The 22,953-nt window shown below is 41.5% G+C and overlaps 1 protein-coding gene across 3 annotated transcripts in view; it reads right to left on the bottom strand.

The window, feature by feature from the left end:
- Positions 1-3,495: 3,495 nt before the first annotated feature.
- The window catches only part of slco3a1a (solute carrier organic anion transporter family member 3A1a), a 52,270-nt gene continuing 32,812 nt past the window's right edge, over positions 3,496-22,953 (bottom strand). For all 3 annotated transcript variants that reach the window (XM_008295549.1, XM_008295550.1, XM_008295547.1), the window contains 8 exons: positions 12,297-12,395; positions 11,936-12,208; positions 10,829-10,993; positions 10,536-10,734; positions 7,023-7,182; positions 6,360-6,535; positions 6,182-6,246; positions 3,496-5,308 (listed from right to left, as the gene is read on the bottom strand). In XM_008295549.1, the coding sequence (XP_008293771.1) occupies positions 4,956-5,308; positions 6,182-6,246; positions 6,360-6,535; positions 7,023-7,182; positions 10,536-10,734; positions 10,829-10,993; positions 11,936-12,208; positions 12,297-12,395 (1,490 nt within the window). In that variant the 3' untranslated portion in view covers positions 3,496-4,955. The remainder of the gene's footprint in view (positions 5,309-6,181; positions 6,247-6,359; positions 6,536-7,022; positions 7,183-10,535; positions 10,735-10,828; positions 10,994-11,935; positions 12,209-12,296; positions 12,396-22,953) is intronic.

Raw genomic sequence — 22,953 nt, 5'->3', positions numbered from 1 at the left:
TACACCGTATCAATGATTTATTTTGGCCCGGTGACATCTGCGTACGCCCGTCCGGCAGAATGTGTTCTGTCGGATTTAAAAAAAAACGCCTAAAGAGACAAGGAAATGCAAGCCTCCATAGATGTCTGTGCCGCCTTTGTGGATGTCTCGCGCGCAGTAACAAGCTTAGTTTTGCCTCAGTTGTTTTTGAACCGCAGAGGGGGCTTCAGATGTGGCGCAATGTTGTTATTGTGATTTTTTTTTTTTATATCAAAATCCACGCTCAAGGTTCTCTGATCAGTGTTCAAATTCACAGCACACAAACTGTAAAAGCAGCAGAGCGACGGCGCGCTGACAAAACATCAAACCGCCCTTTGACTCCGGCTGCTGCGACACACTCCGGTCAGCCTCTAATTGGCTGGATGCAGGTGTTGCACAGTCTTTGTTTGAGTCCTGGAGCGTGACCTGGGGAAGTATTTTGGGAATGTCTGCAAAGACATTCTGCCTTTTATTTTTTATTTTTTGTTGCTGTTTGAGTTGTTACAGTACGATCAGATATTACATCTTAATGTGTTTGTTAAGGTTGAAAGCAGGAACTCGCAGGTCTTCATGCTGATGTTTCCTCAGACTCTGGTGAAGATGAAGGAGCCGGAACAATTAGTATTCCATCCATCCATTATCTATACACCGCTTAATCCTCACTAGGGTCGCGGGGGGGCTGGAGTCTATCCCAGCTGACTCAGGGTGAAGACAGGGGACATCTGCCAGTCTATCACAGGGCTACACTTAGAGACAGACAACCAAGCACACTCACATTCACACCTAGAATCACCAATTAACCTCAACATGTTTTAGGACCCACGCTGCACGGGGAGAACATGTAAACTCCCTGCAGATAGATCCCAGATGTCCTCACTGGAACGTGAACTGGCGACCTTCTTGCTGCGAGGCAACGGTGCTAACCACTGCCTCACCTTATATTAGGATGATCAATATCTTAATAAGGTGAAGAATTCAAGGACTGGTCAAACAGCTGCACTTGATTCACGACCAGCAGCGAGGTTTGCATCAGTCCACTCATCAGAAATTGCACAGGCTCCCAGAGTATCAGTGAACTGACTATAAATGTCTGCTGCTGCTTTATGAGACGCAGAGGGCTGCGATGTTCTGAAACATCCTGACCTCTCAGACCTTCTGCTCGCTGCCTACAGAGTCAAAACCAAACTTGGCTGCATTTAGTTGTTATGCGCCACATATCAAGAAGCAAGTCTTATAAAAGCTGAACTCTGATCCAACTCCCAGTTATTTTAAATTAGCCTTTAAATGTTGCTGTTTCATTTTGCCCTTGTGTCGGTGACAGCCGAGGTCAGCGGCATTAGGTTTTTATTTCGTATTTTCCGTCTATCTCCAACGGGTCTCTTGAGGGAATTTCCTCTTCAATTTTGGCAAAGGGCATTTACTTTAATTCCAAGGATGGTCGATTTTTGGCCGTCAAAGGTCACCGTGACCTTGAATAATTTCACACAACTGTCGAGCGGAAGAAAATGAAGAAATTGCTTTAAAAAATAAAAAAATGTTAAAGCTCAAGTCAACAAGTGCAAAGTCAGATTTTAGTGTTTAATGAAACTGTTTTAAAATCTTTTTCTTTTGCTTTATTTTTTCATTTTACTTCTTGTTCTAATGACCTTTAACTTCTTGAGTAAAGAGTTTTTGAAAGCTTCTTATACTACAATTAACTTTGCTTATCTTCTGTCCTTCTTGTCTTAGCAGCTAGAGAGAAATATCACAGAAATATACATATATATTGCAAATACACTAACAATAGTCATCCTGATCGACTTTGAAAGGTGATAAAATGTATTTAAAAAAAAAAAAAGGTAACAAAGCATTAAGCAAGACGCATTAAAAAGCAGAAACATTCATATTTACCATTTTAATTGATAATGTGTTCAGTAACTTATTTACCCATCATCCATCCATCCATCATCTATACACCACTTAATCCTCACCAGGGTCATGGGGGGCTGGAGTCTAGCCCAGCTGACTCAGGGTGAAGGCAGGGGACACCCTGGACAGGTCACCAGTCTATCACAGGGCTACACTTAGAGACAGACATTCACACCTACAGACAATTTAGAATCACCAATTAACCTCAACATGTTTTTGGACCTTGTGGGAGGAAGCCGGAGAACCCGGAGAGAACCCACACTGCACGGGGAGAACATGGAGACTCCACGCAGAAAGATCCCGGGTGTCCTCACCGGGACGCGAACCGGCGACCATCTCGCTGCGAGGCAACGATGCTAACCACTGAGCCACCTTACAGCTATTTACCCATCATGCTCTAGACTATTTTTTGAAATCACCCCTTTTTAAATTCCCACATCTAGTCACTAACACCTATCAAAATTATATGCCTTGTGCTTTATTTCAGGAGAATCCTAATGCTCTCTTGATAACATACACTTGAAGAATTTTGAAATACAATAAATCTTCTTATCCTTAAAAGTTAACTTCAAACAACTCCTGCAAAAGTTGCCATTTCTACTAATTAGATGGTAAATAACAGCTTTGTAGCAATGAGTCAGTGACACTGATGTTATTGGATCTGTTCTATAAATCCTCAGCTGCACCTCCACCAAATTTGACGTAGAAGAAATGAAGCACAACAAGTTTGATTGCACCCACAGAGGCAGTGAATGTGCCGCGCTTGATAACCATTATAAAACAGACACAGACCTCCGGTGTGGAAGAGGTTAATATCCAGCAGCATATTTCACAGCTTCTCAATTACTTAGTGGCTCCTTTGTCCTTGTGAATAGTAAGTGGTTTCTAAAAATCTACCAGCGGACGCTTCGAATCTACTCTGCAGATCAAAATCTGGGAAGCCTCTGAGCTCATGCGGTCTTTTTAATTTTCTCAAGTCCACACAAAACATCTCAGCGAGCGAGCGCTTAGCAGAATATTGTGAAAGTGTGCTGAGCCGTGAATGTAACCTGGCAGCTGAGAACTTCAGGCTTTTATCTTAATGCTGCTTCAACACTTTAATGAGAATGTTTGAAGAGACTTGGTGAAAGAAAATAATGTAATTCTACACAATGTATGCAGTATATCAAAGCCGGGGTTTAAAGGAGCTCAGATTCAATTTTTAATGCCACACTTAGGAATCCGGTACTGGAGGGATGATGTGCCTTTTATATAATTCAGACAGATCTTCAGTGTATTTATCATAAAATGTATGTTTTGTATTGGGCTTGAAATCCTCTCATTGTGTGCAAGCAGAGACTATATATACAATTATGTATAGAAAACACATAAAGCGTATAATTCAATCTCTATATCAGGACAGGAAGATGGCCCCCGTGGAGATTACATCAGCTTTCCTGCACCGTGTTGTGGTCTTATTCTATTTCTTTTTTCTTTGGCCTATTTCCTGTGCTGCATACACAAATAAAGTCGAATGCACTGCGAGAAAACACTGTCAACAAACAAACAAAACACGACAAAAAGTTTGAATTAATTTTCTGAAAAATAATTTATTTCCAGAGTAAAATAAACCATATGTTGCCATACAAAAAGTGTAAGAAAAGGGACAATGTCAAAACTGTAACTGCAGAGAGATCAGTAGAGTAACAGGTCGCGTGTGCCGAGTCACGTCGTCCAGGAATAAATTCAGTGCTGTTCGCTTCGACCTTGCGCACGCCGTCTATAAGCTTCACGTCAACTATTACAGGCCTAGTTCGAAGACACACGTTTTTCTTTTTGCCCCCCACACTAACGCAACATCCTACTTTCATCACTACGAATTGTCCCAAATCTTCCGTGACATCAGACGCACACATCCCAGATAATTAGATTATATATAATTTATACTGTCCTTTCAAACACAACCTAATAAAACATTCTGGGCCTAATGAAACAAATATATTACTCCTAATCTCCTTTACTCGAATGTCGAAACACATAAAAATATGACTTTAGAGTTTCTTCTTTGCTCTTCCACTAGGTGCCACGAGAAAATATAATTAACATTCTTAATTAATTAATCCCTTATTAAGACATATTAGGCTGAATAAACTCTGCAGATGTAAAAACAAACATGGAAGTGAAACAAACTGCTAGAATGAAAAAACAAAAAACGAACAAACCTGCAGTCTGACACGAGACTAGTAATAAACATCTCCGATATGAATTGCACGTTTGCACCTATGAGACGAGACCTCACAGTCTAGTCTAAGCAGTATCAAAAAAAAGAACAGTGTCTACGATCCAGCAAGAGAACAAGAAACTGAACAGTTAGAACATCTAGTAGGCCACTATAATAACCCAGTCAGGGTGTTTCTGTTCTCTTTTTGTAGGAAATCCTTCCTGCATTGAAATAAAATGCATTGACTGATGAACTATTAGTCTGTAAACACTTGGCAACTTTTAAATAACTGAAGAACCACCCAAACTCTTTTTTTTTTTTCTTTCTTTTTTTTTTTCTTCTCAATTAACCATAAAAATCTCATTTTTTTTGAGAGTGACAGACAGAACACACAGTGCTGACTGAAAGGAAGCTGTCATTTTTCACACGGATCACTGGAATCATGACAGACCTAATAAAAATCATATGGCATCTATAGTCGGAGTGGCGTCGCGTCCACTCGCTAAACGAACAACTAGGACTGAGCCACGCGGTGCTGTAGTCGTCTTCTACCACCGAGTCAACACAGGAATTCACTGGCAACACTTGACGACACCTCGCTGATACGTAAACGACTACAATGGACCCTTTCGATAAAGTTTACCGAGGACGTGGAGCCGGAGAGCGACGTCTCCTGTGACCTGAACCGATGGCCTTTATCAAAAAAAACTCTTTTATCCTTTCAAGAAAAGAACAATAAAATCATAAAATATTCCTTTGAGAGAAATATAAATGTCCACATTGTCCTTTTTTTTTTTTTTTTTTTGGAAATTTTTTTTTGCTTTACGAACTATAAAACGGACTCCATATTTTCACAAAACTCGTGGTCCTCTAGGTTATATATAAACTTTGTCCTGTCCACCAGTTTGGGGCCGTCGTTGAGAGACGGGTAAAACTCGGTCGGCGTCAGGTGTCCCTCGTGGCCTTTGATGTACTTCTTGTAGTTCCTGCGCAAGCAATACCACGTGGTGGTGTAGAGGAGGAAGGCGACGCCCTTGAGGATGATGGCGAGGCTCACGTACAGATGCCTGTAGGCCACGTTGTCGTACAGCAGGCAGGCGCCTCGGTCGCCGCAGTCCGTGCTCCAGAAAAGGCAAGTGGAGTCGATCCCAGCACCGAAGATCAGAGGAGGGGGGATGAATCCTGGAAAACAGAAAGACGTCTGTGAAGATTCTCAGTCATGCAGGTCATGGTTGTTCTGGTAGATTAATCGTAGCAACTGGACTTTGAGTTCCTTGAAGATGTGTCACCTCTCATCCAAGAGGCTTCATCAGTTCTGACTGACTAGTTGGGAGTTCCAGATACTTCTATCCTTGAAGAGCCATTAACACCTGAGTTTCGGTTTCAATTGGGGGGTAGTTACTCCTCTCATGGCTCTTCGAGGGTATAAGTATCTGGACCTCCCAACTAGTCAGTCAGAACTGATGAAGCCTCTTGGATGAGAGGTGACACGTCTTCACGGAACTCAAGCAAAGTCCTGTTGCTACAATTAATCTACCAGAACGGAAAACAGAAACACTTCCTGAGCACACTAAGTTCTTGGTCCACGCCAAACCCTGTTTTCTGTCTTTATGCTAAGCTAAGCTAACAATGTAGCTACACTCTATCAAAGACCTTCCCTTCCTTAACCCAGAAATTATTCAAACGGCATCACGTCATGTCTCTGTTCTGTACAGTACGCCTGCGTGCTTCTATATAACTCGATTTAGATTTTTATAATTCCATTACTTCTCCCACCTCCTGAATGTGAAGCAGTTTTTCCACTGCTGCAATTGTCTGATTTATTTGCTCGCTATGTAGAAATAAATAAAACCAACAGAAACATCTGAGGTCGAAGGAGACAAGCATTTGTTTGAGTGACAGTGTGGCCTCATTAACCGAAAGTCACGGCGAGCTCTGGTAAGACCTCCGCACGCTCGCAGTCTTTACGGGAACTGTGGCAAAATACTCCAAGCGTGAGTAATGAGACAGACCGATAGAATCTGAAAATTAATGTTATCTGATAGCGGCTCTTACCAAGCAGTCGTAGCAGCAGGAACAACACTCCGAGCGCGTAGGATTTCAGTTCAGGGCTCACGGTCCTTCAGAGGAAGCAGATAGAGACGAATGACATTGTTTAATCTTGCAAATTTATTCTGTGAATGAGATTTTCGAAAAAAAAAAAAACCCTCCTCGAGTGAAGCCACAACAATACCTGATTAGGATGATGACGGAGGGAGTCTGGGCCATGGCTCCAACCAGGCTGCAGGCACAGATCACACACAGGAAGATGAGGAAAGCCTCCTGGCAGCCCGGCATCGGACACTTCCCTGGAAGCGCCGTGCCCAGTTCGCCCTCGGCGGCTGATATACAAGAACATCCCCTCAGGTTCTGTGAAGCAAAAAGAGATGAAATGGTTCAATCGTGAGCCATTTGTACAATAACAAGTACATCACAGGGAACATATGTAACATCTGGCTGTGACATTTGGTGCCAAAACAGTGAAAACAAGTCATCTGAACGTTCTATCTGCACTTCAAAACACAAGAGTTGCGGCGAAAACTGCGGCAGTGAAGCAGCAGCAACTGATATTTTGTGCTGCCGAGCTGAGAGCAATTCTCTCTACATGTGATTTGAATACAGAAAGCATTAATCTGCAGTCAGCATCTGATCTTGAAACAACCACAGTAGCACTTGATTGCCCAGCATGCGCTTGCTGATGACAGAGCTACGAAACACTGGGACTCTGTCTGCTTTGAACTAAACACACTATAAAATACAAAGTGTGTTATATTTTTAATAAGTTCAGAGAACAGCGATCGGTTTGGTAGTTTTCTGTTGGTCACTGACGGCTGAGCAGTAATAAGGGGGGAAGGACCTGAGACGTGTTGGACGCGCTTCCCCTCGGGCTGCAGCCGGCGAAGCAGGCCGACAAGTAGGTGACGCCGTTGGAGCCGCACACCGGGCTGATGGAGGAGGTGAAGCAGTTGCAGTGATTGATGCACGGAGCCTCCGGTTTCTTTCCCACCGTTAGCGTCCTGAACAGAGACACAGAAGAGGAATCTCAACACCTTTCTCCACTCCACAAGTACCGACTGCATCCGTACGAGGCACAAACAAAAATCGAACAAGCACCCTCAGCCCTTTATCCGTGATACTATGGATCTCTGGTTCACTTTTAACATCTCCATGGAAACTGCACTGCACAGCTAACCTGCTCCGGAGCAGAATGGGTTCAGGGTACCAAATCAAAGAGTAGTAAAGCCCCAAAGTCAGTATTTCTACAGGGCCACTGTACAGATAAAAATATTGCTTTCACACTGAAATGAGGAGAAATAAAAAGTCCACAGTAAAGCTGGGTACTGAACCCAAATAGAATTTTTCTTTTTTTTGTAGTACAAACCAAAATGTAGAAACAGAATCTGTCAAGGATTTGATACTAAAGCTGTCACATAAAGAAAGGAACCCTGGACTTATGAAGATCTAAAGTGTTAGGAAAGAAAGGAAGTAAATAGCATTTGATGCATCACTTCCTCCCACTAACGCAGCGGTAAAGAAAAACGTTTTGCATCTTTCAAATATGAAAACGTCAAAACAAAAAAGAAAAAAAAAAAGGCTTCTGACACGTCTGTACAACACAAAACACAGGCGGATTTGTGCAAAAACTTTAACTGAGCACATGAAGAAAATCTGTTCCTTCTAAAGTGTTTACTGTGAACAGAACCAATTATTCTCCTCGTAATTCAACGTTTTCCTCTCCCATGCGACACGTGCTTACGATGTTGTTGTGATGAAAATGGCTGCAACTAATGAATATTTTAATTACGGATTCATCTGCCGACTATCGTCTCGATTACCTGATTAAATCATTTTGTGATCTATAAAATATTATTTCAGAAGAGTCATATTTAGTGATTCCAGGAACTGGAAGTCATGAATGTTGCGTAAAATGTTACACGAACAATTAACTGAGGAGCAAAATTGTTGCCGATTAATTTTTTTGGCAACAAAGTGAATAATTCATGTTGTTGCAGCTCTCGTTATGAAACAATGAAAAGATTTAATTATAAAGTATCAGTCCAGCACTGAAAGCTGACATTAGTCATTTTTACTTATTTTTGAATTAGATATTTACTGATTGAAACAAGACTTTTATCAATTCTAGCCTCTTTGACTTTAAAAGGACGTTGTGTAATTTGGGAAGTTTGGTCTCTTTCATTTGTCCTCAAAGCAACTTATACAAAAAGTGACATTTTATTATCTATACTACAATGTAGGCATTGCATTAGCGTGACTGTATTGTGTTTATGGCCTATTAGGACTTTTGTCCGTGTTTGATTTATTTCTATTTACTTTCTAAAAATGTAATGCTTGTCTGTTTCTAAACTCATAGTACATACTGTAGACATTTTACTATTTACATTTTTAATTAGTGTCTCTGTCGTCCTCTGTATAAACAAATCCTGCAGTTCAGGCGAGTTCAGTAAAAAGTCACCAAATAGTTCTCACAAGACTGTTGGCTGCAGTGGAGTCACTAACAGTATCCTGGTTGTGCAGAAGTGTTTGTTTTCTTACAGAATCTGGTTACTGCAAAGGGATTTTTTGGGGGAATTATTGAGTGACTTATGCAGAAAAAGCGTGTTTGACAAAATATCATGATTGTGAGGTTGCATTTAGTTAAAATATTTAAAGTTTTTTCCAGTGGAATGGCATGTGAAACATGACAATGTCTGGCTCAACAAATAGTGATATCTTACTGATTTTAAAAGATTAATCGCCTTTCAAGCCCACTGGTGTAGAGGGTTAATCTATTTAATTTTCCTTTTATTGGCTTTTTTAAGGGCTGCAAGGTGGCTCGATGGTTAGCATCGTTGCCTCGCAGCAAGAAGGTCACCGGTTTGCGTCCCAGTGAAGACACCTGGGATCTTTCTGCGTGGAGTTTGCATGTTCTCCCCGTGCAGTGTGGGTTCTCTCTGGGTTCTCCAGCTTCCTCCCACAGTCCAAAAACATGTTGAGGTTAATTGGTGATTCTAAATTGTCCGTAGGTGTGAATGTGAGTGTGCTTGGTTGTCTGTCTCTAAGTGTAGCCCTGTGATAGACACCTGTCCAAGGTGTCCCCTGCCTTCGCCCTAAGTCAGCTGGGATAGACTCCAGCCCCCCGAGACCCTAGTGAGGATTAAGCGGTGTATAGATAATATATTTATATAATCTATACACCGCTTAATCCTCACTATCCCAGCTATATAGATAATATATGTATAGGTAATGGGTGGATGGATGGCTTTTCTAATGTATTCTTCAGCTTGTGTAAAGAACCTGAAACTGACTCTGAACTCTGTTACACGATGAAAGTTGCCTAGACAACAACAGGCTACGATGAATTAACAGTCAGTGATAAAGTGGGTGCGAGTAGACTCACTGTGACTCATCTAAACTTATGATTGAAACATATACAGAAGGCGTTTCTTACAACACAATTAGAGTCGATCAATGCATCAGTATGAGAGTGAATGACATGTCCCCCAGTCTGACTCAATGAAGTCAGCTGCATTCATATTCAGTGTACGTGACCGTCAGTAACACAAGGCCGCTGTCTGAATACCGAATCTTTTTAAGGACTTGATGATACAAAGTTGTTTGAATAAAAACTGAATCCACTACGCCTCAATGACTAATAAGAGTTTCTGTTCACACATTTAGACTCGCTGCACTCCACCTCCAATAAAAAACCTCTGGCCTTGGCAGCAGTGTTAGTTTATTATTTATCATTTTGTTTATGCTCTTTTCATTCAGGAGAATAACTGGGACACGTGTTAGCGGTGAACTTCTTTCACAATCGAGGACGTGAAGAGCACAAAAATATTGAATTATACAATACCTATTGTTTATTGTTCATGTGCAGCCCGTATATAGCTCATCTTATCTTACATAAAATACGCTGTTCCTGATCTGCTGAAGCTGCATGTGATTGGTTAAAAGTTACATCGTGAGAACAGAGTAAGTTGGTTGAGTCATAAGACCAGTTATTCAGGAAGTTAAACTTTGAAAGACAAGATAACTGTGAGATAACCTCGTGTGAGCGGCATCTAGAGACACCATCATGATCAGACAAGATATCCTGAGTAGCAGAGCTCTAAGCTTTTACCTTTTTGGCTTGTTAACTCTTTACAATGAAGAAACGTGTACTAGTGACTTTTCTGTATATAAACAAGTTATCACTAGTTTAATCAAAGTCATTTCTAGTTTTATTTGAACAATTCAGTCAATAATAAAAGCAATACTTAGTGGGGGAACTTCATTTTCTCACCTTGCAGCACCTCCAGTTTATCTGATCTAGCAGCTACTGCCCTGACCTGTATTCCCTGTGAAATAGATTGATGTTGTGTCTTACTCGTTGCCATATGTGGCCGTCACTCCAGCGACAGGACCCGTGTCACAACCGAGGAAGAGGAAGGAGACGTAGCAGGCGGTGGAGATCAGGTTGACCAGCATGGCCATGCGGATGGCCCCCAGCGCCGACAGGTTGAGCTTCTTCACCAGCAGACCGCCCATGAAGATCCCCAGACAAGCGCATGGGATGGCTGTCATACCTTCAACACAAAGATGGCCAAAACACATTTATAACACTGGTACGTATTCCAATGAGTGTGTGTGTGACGTTGCTTGTGTGGCGTTTGCTCTGACCTAACAGCTGGTTTGCTGAGGTGGTGGTGAGGTTGAACTGCTGCTCGAGGTATTTCCCCAGAAAGGCGGCAAAGCCGGCCACGACGGCGATCTCCATGCAGGCCGCCAGGATGATGCAGGTGAACACTGGGTTGGACAGGAGGTGCTTGGTCACCTTGGGGATCACTGGTGATGAAGACATGAGGAGAGATGAGCATTGACATGGTGGCATGCTGCTGAGCAGGACAGACAGGACGGTATTGTTGCCTGTTCTGATCTCACTTGATTACATGTGTCTAGCAGTCAAACAACATCAATTATAAACTTCCAGAATCTTTACTTAGAGTCACAGCAGTGCAAAACAGACACATCTGAGATAATTGCAATGAGTGAAACCAGCATTTAGGTTCATTAAGTGTCTTTGGAAGAGAAGCTTCTTAAACTTGAAAGCAGCTGCGGTGGTGAAATATGCTGCAGCTGCTTCAAGTCGTGCACTTAGGCACACTTTTGAGGCACTTTATAAACCCAAAGAGATAAAGTTTAAATATAAATATGTGACAACTCTTGAGACTTTTGAAACTTTGGTAATTTTACTTTAGTATATTTACATGTGATGGAGAGGGATTGCTGCCATGACTACAAACTAACAATTATTTTATTATTGATTAATCTCACAATATTTTTCTTTTGAAAAACTGATTCGTTGTTTGGGCTGTAAAATGTCAGATAATGTTGAATAATCAGTAGATATTAGATTTACTGTCATTGAGGAGGAGAGAAACTAGAAAATGTTGGAATTTAAGAAGAAATTTAACCTTTGATTTCTTAAAAAAATTAACCAAACTGATCAGCCATTATTAAAACAGTTGGGAAATAATTACTAACTGACAACTAATTGATTTATCCTCGAAGCTTTTGTTGTTAGTTTTACTTTAAAAGCATTTGAATAATACTACTAAGCAGGTTTAACATCATAAACAGCAATAAACTCATAGTTTAACAATTTCATTAGAAGTGTTTTTCAATATAAAAAATACATTAATATATATATGAAATATATTTTACAAATTTTAAATGAATGTCTGTTCCTTTGCATAAACACACTGCAGCACTGCGCTGGATGCTCACCCCTGAGCTGCTGACAGCAGGTGGGGCTGTTGGCAGGCTCATGGTTCGGCATCACGCCGTTGCTGGGCTTTGGAGTCTCATACTCTGGGCTCAGAGAGGGAGGAAGCATGACCTGCTCGCTGTCTGCTCCTTCCTCTCTCTCCTTTGTTGGCAGCGACTGAGGGAAGCCGAACATCAGGAGAGCTGAGCAAAAGAGTAAGGCGCCACAGAGGAGGAAGCCTGCCCACCAGGCCCCGATCCACCGCGGGTCGTCCGGAGTGATGCCCAGCTTACCTGCGCAGGGGAAGAGTAAATAAATAAATAAAGCTCATACACAGAGAGGCACATGAAAGAAACAGAAGTGGAGGAATATTCAACTCACTGGTGTCGATGAAGATAGCGTCCACGTAGAATTTAGTGCAGACTGAGCCGAGGATGAAGCCGCAGGCGGGTCCAAACACCAGCGTGGAGAAAAGGATTCCTGCACAGAGACAAGATTGAGTTTTTATTCATGTGACACTTTCTGACAAAAACAGTAGAAATAGTAAATCATGAGAAGTTGTGTGTAGTGCTGTTTTTGACTCCTAGATGGTGCTAAACGCCTCTGATTGAAAAAAAAAGACATGGAAAAAGGATCCTCTGTACCAACCAGAATGACATGGACAAATGTCTTCAATAAAGTTTTATAGTGCTCTAAAATAGTATTAACCGCCTGAATCTCCAAATCCCCCAGCGGGTTTGAGAATCATGTTATCTAAAAAAAAAACAAAAAAACAAGTGATCTCCAAAGAAACATCATTTATCACAGCTGGAAACTGGGAAAAAAAAACAACCCAGAAGGAATATTTTTTTATTTTCAACTTTCTGAGAGTCCTTGAAGTACTCTGTACCTGTGACACACCTTCAGAAAACCAGTTTAAGATCATGAAAAATCACTTAAAATTATCACTTTGTTCTACATCCATCCATCCATTATCTATACACCGCTTAATCCTCACTCGGGTTGCGCGAACCTGCAACTGGCGACAAACTGTCACTGGGTTGAACTGCAGGTTGTGTTTACACAGAGCAGCCAGGAGACAAGTATCGGAGTAAATTATAAATGTAAGCAGCAAAATATCTATAATATGTAGAGTTAACATTTTCCCAGTGTTGGCAACACATGGAGGCATTTGGAAAAGTGTTTTAGTATTTTAATTGCAACTTTTCCTATAATTTATGGCAACTTTCATAGTGCACAAAATACAGCTTTGAGTTCGCTCTACTTCTGGTACATTTGTGTCATTTCCGTAGAGATGCAGGACTTTATACTGTATAAAATATGTAATACTGAAAAATGAACCTACAGCGAGTTAAAATATGACAGGAGCAAAAAAAAACATCCAGAAAGTGCTTGAAGTTCAGAAGAGTAAGTCAGTGAAATCATGAAATATGTAAAAATGTAGCTGAAAAAAAAACATGTTTTAACTTTACAGAATATTTTTTCATTAATTCTTTTTTTATGAACTGATCATATCTTTTTACAGTGCATACATAACTTGAAAATGGGACAAAATATCCATTACAAAACAAATTTAAATGTCTGGTGTTGCCTACTGAGATGTTTGGTTTAAAATTAAGACACATAAAGCTGCACATCTTTCACAGAATATTTGCCATTTCCCTCCCTCATTTCAGCTTTACTTTTAAGTGTCCTTTTCCAGAAGGTACAGTGTGAAGCATGACAGCAAACGAGGAAGTATTTCGGCTGTCACAGAAGATCAAATCAGCCGGTTCAAACCACAAGGCAAGTGCAGCAGTGGTGGCTGCACACACACACAGTGACTGTGCCAGTTATGCTCACACGGCTTCAGCTCTCTGCAAAACTCGCAGGGGTAGAAAACGCCAGCAAGCAAACAGAAAACTGTGAGGAAGACACCTGACAACAGAAACCAGTTGTTTTGTCCCAATCTGCTCTAGTGGGCAGCTGGAGATAAAAAAAAGTGATCCGCAATCCTCATTAGAGCGCCGTCAGCGGGGTGAGACTCCGGCACTGTGAGTCAGACTGCAGGCAGATAATGAAGACTCAAAGCTCAATTTGGGAGACAAATTTCTCCCTGGCTGTATGTCCTGTGATCTGTGGTGGGGTATTATTAGACCGAGGAGTGTGGAGAGCTGGACCGTATCTGGCGCACGGCGACAAACCAGATCCCGGTCTAAGTTTGCCTACTGTTACATAAAGGATCTGCAACGCTAGTTTCCGATTACCAGCTAAATAAAATGAAATCATCTCTGCTAACTGGTCATGTGGCATTAGTAGAGTGTGTTTATTGGCTGCGGGCCGGCCTGAGCGTTGCTGCTATCAGCGTGGCATCTCCAGTAAGATGTTGTTCAGATGCCAGGAGCAGCCACTTAATGAACAAGCATGGAAACTGTGACTAAGCTTTGTGCGTCTCTGCTGGTGCTGAGAGTGAATGCACGGTCTGCTTCCTGCCTTGACCACCCACATAGGAAGGGAGTCGACATATTCACATAAATGCGGCCTCATTCACATCACAGCTTATTTTTCACATAAAGGAAATAGCTCACAGATTTGTTAGGTGTGGCTCAGCACCTATAATGTGAGTACGAACGGGCTCGTTTGTGCTAGACGAGGTGCGAAACAAAAGAAAAGGCTCTTTTATGTTGAGATGGGAACATTCTTTTTTTTTTTTCAAAAGCATGCAAGTAAAACGACTTTGCGGTTGACAGTCAGACCAGCACGGAAATGAACAGAGGTACAGATGTGTCCATGAGGCGCCAGAGCGTGACAGGTTTGTTACCTCTTCCTTCTGGCAGCTTCTGAGGTTTTATTGGAGGAAAAAGAAGTCAAATAGTAGGCAAAGTCTAATTTCCTCTGCTGAAAGTCTGAATGCAAGAATGCCAAATATGAAATCAAAAGTTTGAAAAACAAAGCTCAGTGGCTTCTATCACATGCACAGACTGAGGTATTCACACAGCCTCAAACACATATAGACACAGGAAGGAGTCGGTGCAGCACATCAGGGAGTGTTTACTAGATACCAAAGTGTGTAGTTTAACAGCACTTTCATAAAACCAGAGGGCTGCAGTCACGATGTGACGACCGAATTTGCCTGTGGTGTTGCAAATGAGGCCTGTGCACTCTGTTTCTGGTGTTTCCTTAGAAACTGAGTGTTGTCTCCTCATAGCAACAACATCACAATTGCTTTCACCACAGGAAACCTCAAAGAGGAAATTCAGTTAGCGAAATCACCTTCCAAGAGATGATGGCTCGGCCTGCCCACAAGTCCACGACCACTGAGAGGATAAATGTTTCCACTGAGCTCTGTGCCTACCCCTGGCTGCTCTCAGAAACACTGTCTGCTTGATGATAACATTGAGCCGCAGCACGAGCTTTGCATGTGGAAAAGATCAGTGAACGGCGAGGGAGCGTGCCTCCTTATCAATCTGCTGCTTCGGAGGAAGAAACAAGAGGAATGCCATTTTGAAGTTGGTGATAATTTTCACAGGAAAGATTTTTTTTTTCCTTTGTTGTCTTAAGGTCAGCAGAGGAAGAGCATGCAGTGAGCCGAGTCTCTCGCAGTGGGATTAAAGCTGGTATGAAAATCAACTGGATCTTGTAGTCAAAACATAAGCAAAGTATCACATCCAACATTGTTTCAGTATAGTTTTTGTTCCCTCCTCCACCAAGCCGAGCCAGCGAAAAGTGGCCTGCTCAAGATGATAACTAATTTTCTTAACCTCTTTGGCAACAGCTACACGGAAAGCTGGCAAAAGACCAAACACCAGCTGTCTGTCTTCACTTGTTGTCATTTTGAAAAATACTTTCCTTTTTTTTTTTTTTCCCACAGACTTAGTTCCAAAGAATTATTCTACTTTTATGGGTGTGGTCAACCTGTGGTTAGCGTAGCTTAGCATAAAAAGCATCGAGCATGGCTCAGTCCAAAGTTAAAACTACAAACCAAAAAAATGTCTATCAGCCCCTGTAAAGCAATATCATGTTCAAACATTGCACAACCAGAAAAGTGGCTGTGGCTTTGTGGATAGTTATGTGGTGCAGCTTTATTTGTCTCTTTACTTCTGTAGAACATCGCACCTGGTTGCCTAGCAACCTAATGGTGACAACAACACCCTGGGAAGTCCCTACGATGAACTGCTGTTTGCCAAGAAATAGATAAAGACGTAACTTCCCCTAAAGCCGCAAACTGTCATCTAGGCTCGCTGTTTATGCTCATCTTTGCTAATTGCCTTCTAGATCCAGCTTCAAGGGAACAGAGGGATATTTCGGGAAGCAAACTTTTATTTACACGAGAAGACTGATGCCACTATCATGTTTGTATACTAAATACGAAGCAGTCTTCTACGGCTTTGATTTGTTTAGCATGAAGAACATACGGACAATTGATTTTGGCTCCAGACAAAATACTACCGGTACCACTAATGAACACGTTTTATGTAGTTTGTTGTAACATGTTGTAAGTGTAAAAGCACGTCCATGTTGATGCTAGAAGGCTCATCAGTGCATGTATTTATATCGGAAGCTTCATAGCGTTAATGTTGACAGCACTTGTATTTACTCTTGTTTTATTGAATCCATCTTAATTTTCTCTTTTATTTGTTGCTCCCTTTCCCTCAAAAATAAAAACAGATTGCAGGACATCGTAAGCAAAATTGCAAGGATCAACCTGAATGATCTGTATCAAAACAGACCTTTAATTAAGGTCCGTTCAATGCTTATGGCTCAGAGCCACCCCTTACGGATCAGAGCCACCTCTTACGGATCAGAGCCACCCCCTGGCTTGTGAGTTCCTGCTGCTTCCGTCAGGTACATCCTGTCAAAGTGCAGAACTAACAGACACAAGTGTTCTGGCGTCCCTGCTGCCATTGCTCTGCTGAACAAGTAGATCTACTTTCTGTTTTATTTATTTATCATCATCTCTTTGCTATGTATTGTTGTTTCTGTGCGATTGTTATTGTTTTACTGCTGGCTGCATAGCAAATTACCCCCACAGGGACAATAAAGACTCCTTGAACCTTGAACCTCCTTGAAACAACAATTGGTAGTTTTACAGGGTTGTTGTTGGCTTATTTCACGACCAGGCGTCGTAACTTAATGGAGTCATAACTGCTCTCAGCTCAGAAAATCTGGCTCATAGTCCACATAAAATGGAAAATTGTCATTTCTATGCTTGTGTTTTTAACAAATGAGACAATGAACATGTTACTTAACAAGATTTAGAGAAGCTGTTTGGTAACTTTTCTTACTTTTAGACACAAGTCACTTGTTTCCGCATTTTCAGTCTACACGCTAACCTACGATAACAGATATCTGTGGTCTCAATCTTGTCCTGTAAAGGCGACTGTGCAGCTAACTTCTGGTAAACTGTAGCGAAACGACGTCAACAGAAAACAGCACATTAAAGCAGAGACACACCGTCATCCATGTGCATAGGTCACATAAACGTTTTATGACTCCATCGTTTTGGTTTCTGTGCGTGCGCTATACTTTCATTAAATTTAATTGGGATAAACAAAATAAAACCCTACAACATGATTGGTCGGTGTGCAGACGTTGGATGTAGCAGCTGTCACGCTTGAATAATTTGCTTCGAAATTTTTTGACACCATCTTTGTCGCAGGTTGCCAAAGCTGTAATTCAGGGGTTTGGGAACATTTTTTTGACAGTGTGATCTTGGACCGCAGTTTCGAACTGACAACTAAATGTCTCTCACGTTGTAAATTTTCATCCCGCAAACGTTGAAAATTGCAGTGTAAGGGGGTCTGAACTCTCTGAGCTCAACAAATAGTTTCTTTAAAGGCACATTGTTCAATAGCAGAAGACATAAATAACACACGGCCGTAAATCAATGCGGATTTAGTCGTGCAGACAACTTAGTCGCATTTTTTACAAACTTTTCTCGGCTGAGCAGCAGCGATTCTTCCTCCTGAAGTTATTCCAAATAACCAACTGTGACTGGAGACCCTCGCTCTCGGGTCAAACATATAAAGACAACCGGGCCTGTGCGAGCTGTGAAGCGACATATTTCATGTTTTTCACGACAGGATTAGGAAGAAGAAGAAGAAGAAAAAAAAAAAAAAGCAAACCTAAGTTAAGCCCATTAAATCTCCATGAAGGACAATACACGACCACAGCCGCGCTTAATCTTTGTAATACACTACTTTTCCAAATTGCCTCTAAATCCCTTTTCCCTTCCAGCGGTCCCGTTACAAGATAAGTACAAAACAAACTAATTTGTTCATGTTGTACTTCACTCGAGCCTTTTAGTACCCTGCGAATTATACTCTCAGGGGAGCATGTCAGATGTAATTCAATAACAAAGCTCTGTTCGTGTGTTTTTGTCTCCCTCTAATTTATTTAGAGAGCAACAGAATAAAAAAAAAAAAAGAAAAAAAAGCCGGGAAAGCCACTGTTCATGAGGCTTGTTCTTACTCAGATATTAATTAACCCGCAGATGCATCCGATTACCTGTGGACTACATTTGGAAAGTTAATTTAATACAAATGCTGAATATGAAATTATCCACGCGCTTCCTTAAAGAACACAGACAGCAGTTCTTGTGCAAACTCTATATATGAGTCAGTATTTCATGCGCAGCCTGTGGTTTAGCACAGTCCTTGACCGCGTGCTATTTATCTTTAAACTTAGGCAGCATTTCCACATAAGTACGTGACTGCATATACGAGCAGCTCCATCTTATAGCTTTCACAATGATGTAGCCAAAACACTATGCAGAGATTAAGCCTCAACAGAAAAGATGGTAAGAGTGACAGGCTGCTGGGCTGTGCTCTTCGTGAAATCCCTCCTGAGATTAACAGGCAGGTGAAACCCAGACAGAGGCCGATTTAAAGCCGTCGACGCAAACACGAGGCGTTTAAACAGCCCCCGGTTGCGAGGTTCGGTTCCCTGAGACCATCCGAGCAGAGGGGCTAAAATGATAAGGCAGCACAGTGTGAGGTGAAACAGAAACGCCTCGCCATCCTCCTGCTCTCACTGTACAAAGGGAATTCCTTCTCGTCCTCCATTAATCCAGCTCAAGTTGGCTCAGTAATCCCCTGAGCTAAATAAGAGCAGAGGGACGCTGCAGTGTAGGAGGCCAAACAACAGCTTGTGCCACTTTCACGAGGGGCCAGACTGAAACTGAGAGTGAGCTAAATGATCACCAACGATAAAGCCAAGAGTCAGTGTCTCAACTCTCCCTACTTCCAATGTGAGAAGATCAACTGAGAAAGTCTTGGGACAGAAGGCCTGATTTCCAAGATTTCAAGGTTAGCGACGATAAAGTTTACGTACAATAAGATTTAAAGAGCTTTTCAACAAAGCCCTCTCCTGCTCCTCTGTCGTACAGCAGGTCATGAAATCCTCAGTGTAAAAGTGTGAGGACATTTTTAAGATTGAAGAGCCTCTGGGGAATCTCTCAAATAGGCCGGAGGTGTCAGGCCGAGCACAGGCCGTTTCCTGCATGTCCACTGAAGTAAGCCGGCAAAAGATTCACACACATACAAGACACCTTTATGCAGATAACTCACGCTACACCTAACAACCAGCTTCCTCTACCGCACAAAAACAGCATGCAGATATTTATAATATCAGCAAATTGTTTGTGAAATAAGTTGCAGAAATGCAGTGGGCCAAATACAAAAGGTTAAAAGCACCTTTTCATTCAAATGAAACAGCTTCACAGTCTGTGGTTTTAACGCCACTTGGTCTGCAAATTCTTAAGAATCAATATTGAAAATCAGAGTTCATGACATTTTACGCTAACATTTACTGACCAAAACCTTAACCTGGTAAATTCCGGCACACATCAGTGTAGTTTGAAGAGTGAAATTCGACTCACAGAGCATCGCTGCATGATCTTAAACTGCGACTGGGGTGAGTGCACAGGAACTGGTAGTCATGTTGCACCCAGAGATTGTGGAAAGTCAATGAAATTTGGCGACATGTGGTGCTGCAAAGTGGGCAAGTACCGAGTTAAACTAATCTCAGCTTTGAGGGAACACAATTAAGATGACTCCTAGTGGGAGTGAAGGATAATATTGATTGACCTATGATGCCCTCACTGGGTTCCTGAAATGTATACCACAAGGATACCACCTACACAGCTTCGGTTTCGACCACCTCAACCCCTAAAAAATGGAAGAGCAACTTACTACTGTGGTCCACAACAAACCGGAACTGCACAATTGCAGTCATCACTCATATAAAGAGAAAAATCAAAAGTCTGATGCTTTGGTCTGCATTTCTGAAATTGTTGGTAAACGGAAAGTTGTATATTAGCTATTAATCTAATGGCCAATCACACTGAGCTGTCACACAGTCACAATTTGTAGACACACAACAGCCCTCCTCAGGTTCAGACCTGAGCTTTACCACTTGATCCTGGGATTAGAATTGGGGCCAATCGTAGCCATTTTTAATTGTCTGGTATTGGCAGGAAGCAAAGCCCGACTTGTTGTTTAAATCCAAGCGGCACACAAATCAAGCCACAAAAACTATAATTCTGTATGCCACTGGCACATACACAGTTAATTCCAGCTGGATTTGTCACTGATGCCCTAGCCAGGGGTCATAAAGCCTCAGAGAAAACTTTGTCATGGTGCTCCATTACTGGCTAAACTCCCACAATGCTCTCTGCTTGCCAACATGGAAGTAGCTCTGGTCGCTGCTGCTTGGTAGGTACAACGTGTCCGTTAGCTGAGCTTGTTTTTAGCATGTACTAAAAGAGGTGGATGCATCGCTGCCTTTCAGTCTTGCAGCTAGTTTGTCCTTGTGGCCACTCATGGTACTGCAGCAACAAGATCTCATGTTGCCCAAATTATAAAAAAGACATTAGCTAAGGGTTGACATGTAAAACTGAAAACAGACTAAAAAACTTAAACTTTTTTGACTTACACACAAGTCTAGCAATGCTTTTATTTTATTTTATTTATCTATGTATATATATTTCTTGAACACTTTAGGTATCGTATCCTGTTTTATTTTATTGTTATTTTAGATTTTCTTTTATTGCAACTGGATGCAGGTACTAAGCACATTTCACTATTGTACTGCACATAATTGTGTTCGTGACGAATAAAGTTTATCTTTATCTTTATCAAGTGACTGGGTGCCATTGTAAAGTCAGGCATTTATTTCTTAAACTACATCCTCATTGTTGCAGTCAGTGGTTGTTGATAGCTCATGGAGTTACACACAGCGGAGTGTGTTTGGTTGCTTACTAAGGTGTTGTAGCTGAGCTAGACTGTTAACTGATCAGCTGATCAGCAAAAAGCTTGCTCTGGAGGGCTGTGAGTTTGGCACATTTCTGCATATGCACTGATAACTGGTGTACTTTCTAATAAGTCCATCAGTCTTCTTCTTGGCCCTTCATGCACACGACTGACCACAAGCTAAACAGCTCATAGGTTAGTAGTCCTGGACTTGAGGACTCTACATAGTTGTCATTGTGAGATGAAGAGTGTAAACGTACCAACAGGAACTATATGGAGACCTTCCCACCTCATACAATCTGCTCATGTCATTTAGTGAGTCAGTTCAAACGAGCACAATGTTAAAGAAACCATCACGTTTTATCTTCCTCGCTAATTTATTGCAGGTGAAAACCTTTCAAACCACTAAATGTTCAGGATTTACAGCGTCCACATGCAATCAGAATGATTGGCTGTGAGAAAGGACACAGTTCAGCCGTCAGCATTTATGAGCCTGCATGAGCCGAGCTGTTCTTGCTTACATGCATCATCTTTTGCAACACTAAAGACCAAAACCATAAATGTTAAACAGAACCTATGACCCATATGTATTGTTTATCTCTAGATAAATGTGTGCTGCGTTAAATCAGACCTGTAAATAGACATTAGAGTGATCATGCATCCTGTTGTTCGTCCGTGGCTTTTGTCAGCACATATTACCTGCTAGACTTTTACACAAACTGTTAAAATCAGATGAGTCCCATTTTAAACAAGTGGCAACCTGCTGCAATTTAGTTGTAGTATTTTGTCAAGAAGGGCATTTAGATATCAGGTCTTGCGTCATCCATGGGTAAAAAGCGATTCCTGCACTTCTGCGTGCTAATCTTTCTGATTCTCATTTAAATCTGCTAATAACACACAGAGATAAACATACTTTGCCTGCAGGATGTTATCAGTTATGATCATAGTGATCAATTTACCGATACAAAACTTAAAAAAAAAGAAACAGAAAAAAAAAAAAAGATTGAATTCAATGAAACTCTAAATACTCAGGGACTCTGCAAAACGCAGCGGATCTTATCTGCTTGTCCAGGAAAGTTTTGTCTTTCGGTTTCTTTTTTGTACTTTTTTTTTTTTCTGCTGTCACATCTGATCTCAATCTTAAAGTTATTTGTCTTCAGGCAGTCTGAGGGGAACTGACAAAAATTCTTATCTTACATTTCTGAAAGAACATCCATCTGAAGCCCCACTTCCACTTCTGTCTTTGAATGATACCACTAACGCTCTAATCCTGCAGACTGTCGCTCGGCGTCTCCGTGATATTTGGTCTAACATGTAAACTTTTGAACAGCCGCAAAGACAAACTCGCCGACAGCAAATGAGCTCATTTAGGCAGAATAAACGCCGTTGTTGCGACACAAAAAGCCAAATGTCAGTTCATACAGATGGTTGTTATGTAAACTGGGCTCCACTTGGTGCCAATAGGATTACTACAAACAGGTAAAAGTCATGCTAAAGGCGCTCCTAAGGTGAAGTCTATTTTGATGAGGTACAGAGCAGATTAATGGCCACCAAATCTTCAGTGATCCATAAGTAAGTACTAACAGCATTAGACAGCAGCTTGCACCACAGGAAGCAAAGCCTCAACCCACTTGAGTGGCTTTTAGTATCAACGTCAACATCACTTGTCAACGAGGACATTATTCACATTGAAAGCAGGAAGTGTCAGTGTGTTTTGCTTTTTTAAAAATACCTTAAGATGATTCTCTGTCCTGTGAAAGAGTTCCAAAGTGTCGACTATGCATGAACATTTTATCAAACAGGTTTTT

This window comes from Stegastes partitus, unplaced genomic scaffold (genome assembly GCF_000690725.1).
Source record: "Stegastes partitus isolate 25-593 unplaced genomic scaffold, Stegastes_partitus-1.0.2 Scaffold1058, whole genome shotgun sequence".
NCBI lineage: Eukaryota > Metazoa > Chordata > Actinopteri > Pomacentridae > Stegastes > Stegastes partitus.
This window is presented reverse-complemented; position numbering and strand designations above follow the sequence as displayed.